The sequence below is a fragment of the Lipotes vexillifer genome, unplaced genomic scaffold (genome assembly GCF_000442215.2).
Source record: "Lipotes vexillifer unplaced genomic scaffold, Lipotes_vexillifer_v1.1 scaffold50, whole genome shotgun sequence".
Classification (NCBI taxonomy): Eukaryota; Metazoa; Chordata; class Mammalia; order Artiodactyla; family Lipotidae; genus Lipotes; species Lipotes vexillifer.
The window spans coordinates 540,152-542,780 of NW_006784763.1; the positions used below are offsets into that span (position 1 = coordinate 540,152).

At 36.6% G+C, this 2,629-nt stretch overlaps 1 protein-coding gene across 1 annotated transcript in view; it reads right to left on the reverse strand.

The window, feature by feature from the left end:
- SCLT1 (sodium channel and clathrin linker 1) overlaps positions 1-2,629 on the reverse strand; it is a 233,216-nt gene that overhangs the window by 111,161 nt on the left and 119,426 nt on the right. The window contains exon 13 of the mRNA XM_007456987.1: positions 959-1,030. Within this exon, the coding sequence (XP_007457049.1) occupies positions 959-1,030 (72 nt within the window). The remainder of the gene's footprint in view (positions 1-958; positions 1,031-2,629) is intronic.

Below are 2,629 nucleotides of genomic sequence, written 5' to 3' on the forward strand. Positions count from 1 at the left end.
ACTCTTTCCTCTCCCTTCTTTGCCTACTCATCCTTGAGTACTCATTTCTTTTGGAAAGACTGTCTTTCCTTTCCCACCATCATGTATACTTTTTCATTCTTCCTGGTCTCTCAGATGAACTTCAGCATATGGTATCAGCTACAGATGGATGCTTCAACAGCACCCTGTGCATTCTTTGTCCCAAAAAGGTAATCACAGTAAAACGTGATAAATGCCATCCATCTTTCCTACTAGACCATAAGTTCCAAGACTACAGACAACACATTTACCTTTGATTTTTATTCTTTTCCTAGCATCTATTACAGTTCCTGGCTTAATAAGTATCTTCTGAATAAATGAATGTGCAATAATATGTATCCTGTAAAGAGGATGTGGCATATATATACAATGGAATATTACTCAGCCATAAAAAGGAACGAAACTGAGTTATTTGTAGTGAGGTGGATGGACCTAGAGACTGTCATACAGAGTGAAGTAAGTCAGAAAGAGAAAAACAAATACCGTATGCTAACACATATATATGGAATCGAAAAAAAAAATAGTTCTGAAGAACCTAGGGGCGGGACAGGAATAAGAGGCAGACATAGAGAATGGACTTGAGGACATGGGGAGTGGAAAGGGTAAGCTGGGACGAAGTGAGAGAGTGGCATGGACTTATATATACTACCACATGTAAAATAGATAGCTAGTGGGAAGCAGCTGCATAGCACAGGGAGATCAGCTCAGTGCTTTGTGACCACCTAGAGGGGTGGGATAGGGAGGGTGGGAGGGAGACACAAGAGGGAGGGGATATGGGGATATATGTATATGTATAGCTGATTCACTTTGTTATACAGCAGAAACTAACACAACATTGTAAAGCAATTAAACTCTAATAAAGATGTTAAAAAAAAATGTTTCCTGGCCTTTAAAGTAAACAATATTCAGAAGAAAATAGCAGTATAGTTTTCTAACATACCATTTGAAGGGCTGAAAGTTCTTCTGTTAGTCGAGAAATCTGTACATTATATTGTTTTCTTGTGTTTGCAACCTGCAAATTAAGATACCTATGAATTATTTAGGTTTACAGTAAAAATAATTAACATCCAATAAAAACATTTAGAATAATAATTTTGATAAAAAATAAAACTGTAACTTTTAGGGCATAAAGGATAAGCACACAATGTATTAAAGAGTCAAGAATTTATCATAACAGTGGAAGTAAGTGAACAGGATGATGTCTCCTAAAGTGTTTGTCAAATTTTGGTCTTTATAATGGGTTCTCTTTCAATTAAAATTTACCATATTAGAAATGAAAACAGAAAATTTCAAAATATTTACTTATTAATCCCTTTATAAATAATAACTAAAGTCATTACAGGTTAACATAAAAAATACACTTTTGTGAAAATATGTGTATTTCCCAAAAATTAAAAAAATTTTAGAAGAGTGTTATTAGTTTACATTTTTGCAAATTTCCTTAATGTCTGTGGCTTAATAGAAGATAGCTAGACTCTCATATCTATTTCCATGTTCAAGCTGTTGTGTTGTTGCATACCATCAACTTCTGGAAGACAACCCTGCAAAGTCATGAGAGAATGACTGTGAAAAAAGCAAACTGTTTTACTATAATTATGAAAGTAGGTATGATTTTGCAGACCACCTGAACAATACTTTGAGATCTGCTACCACAGAGCAAGTCAGGAGAAAAACTGAAATATACACTAAAAATGTAATTAATAACTTTTAAGGCACTTTTGTTTTATAAACAGAAGAATATTTTTATAGTACACATCATATTTCAGTGCCACATTACTTTATAAGAAAAACCCTTATTTTAATTAGCAGTTAAATATCTTCAGAAATAGCAGACTTTATGTGTACAGAGTAATTTCAAGAATTAGTTACATCTCCTCAGGGTGGCTCCTAAAAACAATATTTTTTTCTAATATCTACTCATGTTTTTAATAAATTTATTTATCTTTGGCTGTGTTGGGTCTTCGTTGCTGTGCGCGGGCTTTCTCTAGTTGTGGTGAGCGGGGGCTACTCTTCGTTGCAGTGTGCGGTCTTCTCATTGTGGTGGCTTCTCTTGTTGCGGAGCACAGGCTCTAGGTGTGCGGGCTTCAGTAGTAGTAGCTCACGGGCTCTAGAGCTCAGGCTCAGTAGTTGTGGCACACGGACTTAGTTGCTCTGTGGCATGTGGGATCTTCCCGGACCAAGGCTCGAACCCGTGTCCCCGGCATTGGCAGGCAGATTCTTAACCACTGCGCCACCAGGGAAGTCCCTACTCATGTTTTTAAAAAGACCATGAAGAATATTGATCCTGATGATATATCATCAGTACACATTTATGACGCAAAGGTTTTTGGAAATTTTATAGCATCTTATAAAATGGATTATTTCTCAAACATGATGTAAACCTTCTGTAGAACATTTACAACACTGCTATATACTTTAGTTAATTAAACTAGAGTTATCTTTTGGAAGGCCTGCCGAGCATATTATAGGTGGGTCCATTTCCGTTCCATTTTAGGTTATAATTTGATGTAGCTTTTCCTATGAAAAATTATATTAGGGCTTCCCTGGTGGCGCAGTGGTTGAGAGTCTGCCTGCCGATGCAGGGGACACGGGTTTGTGCCCTGGTCTGGGA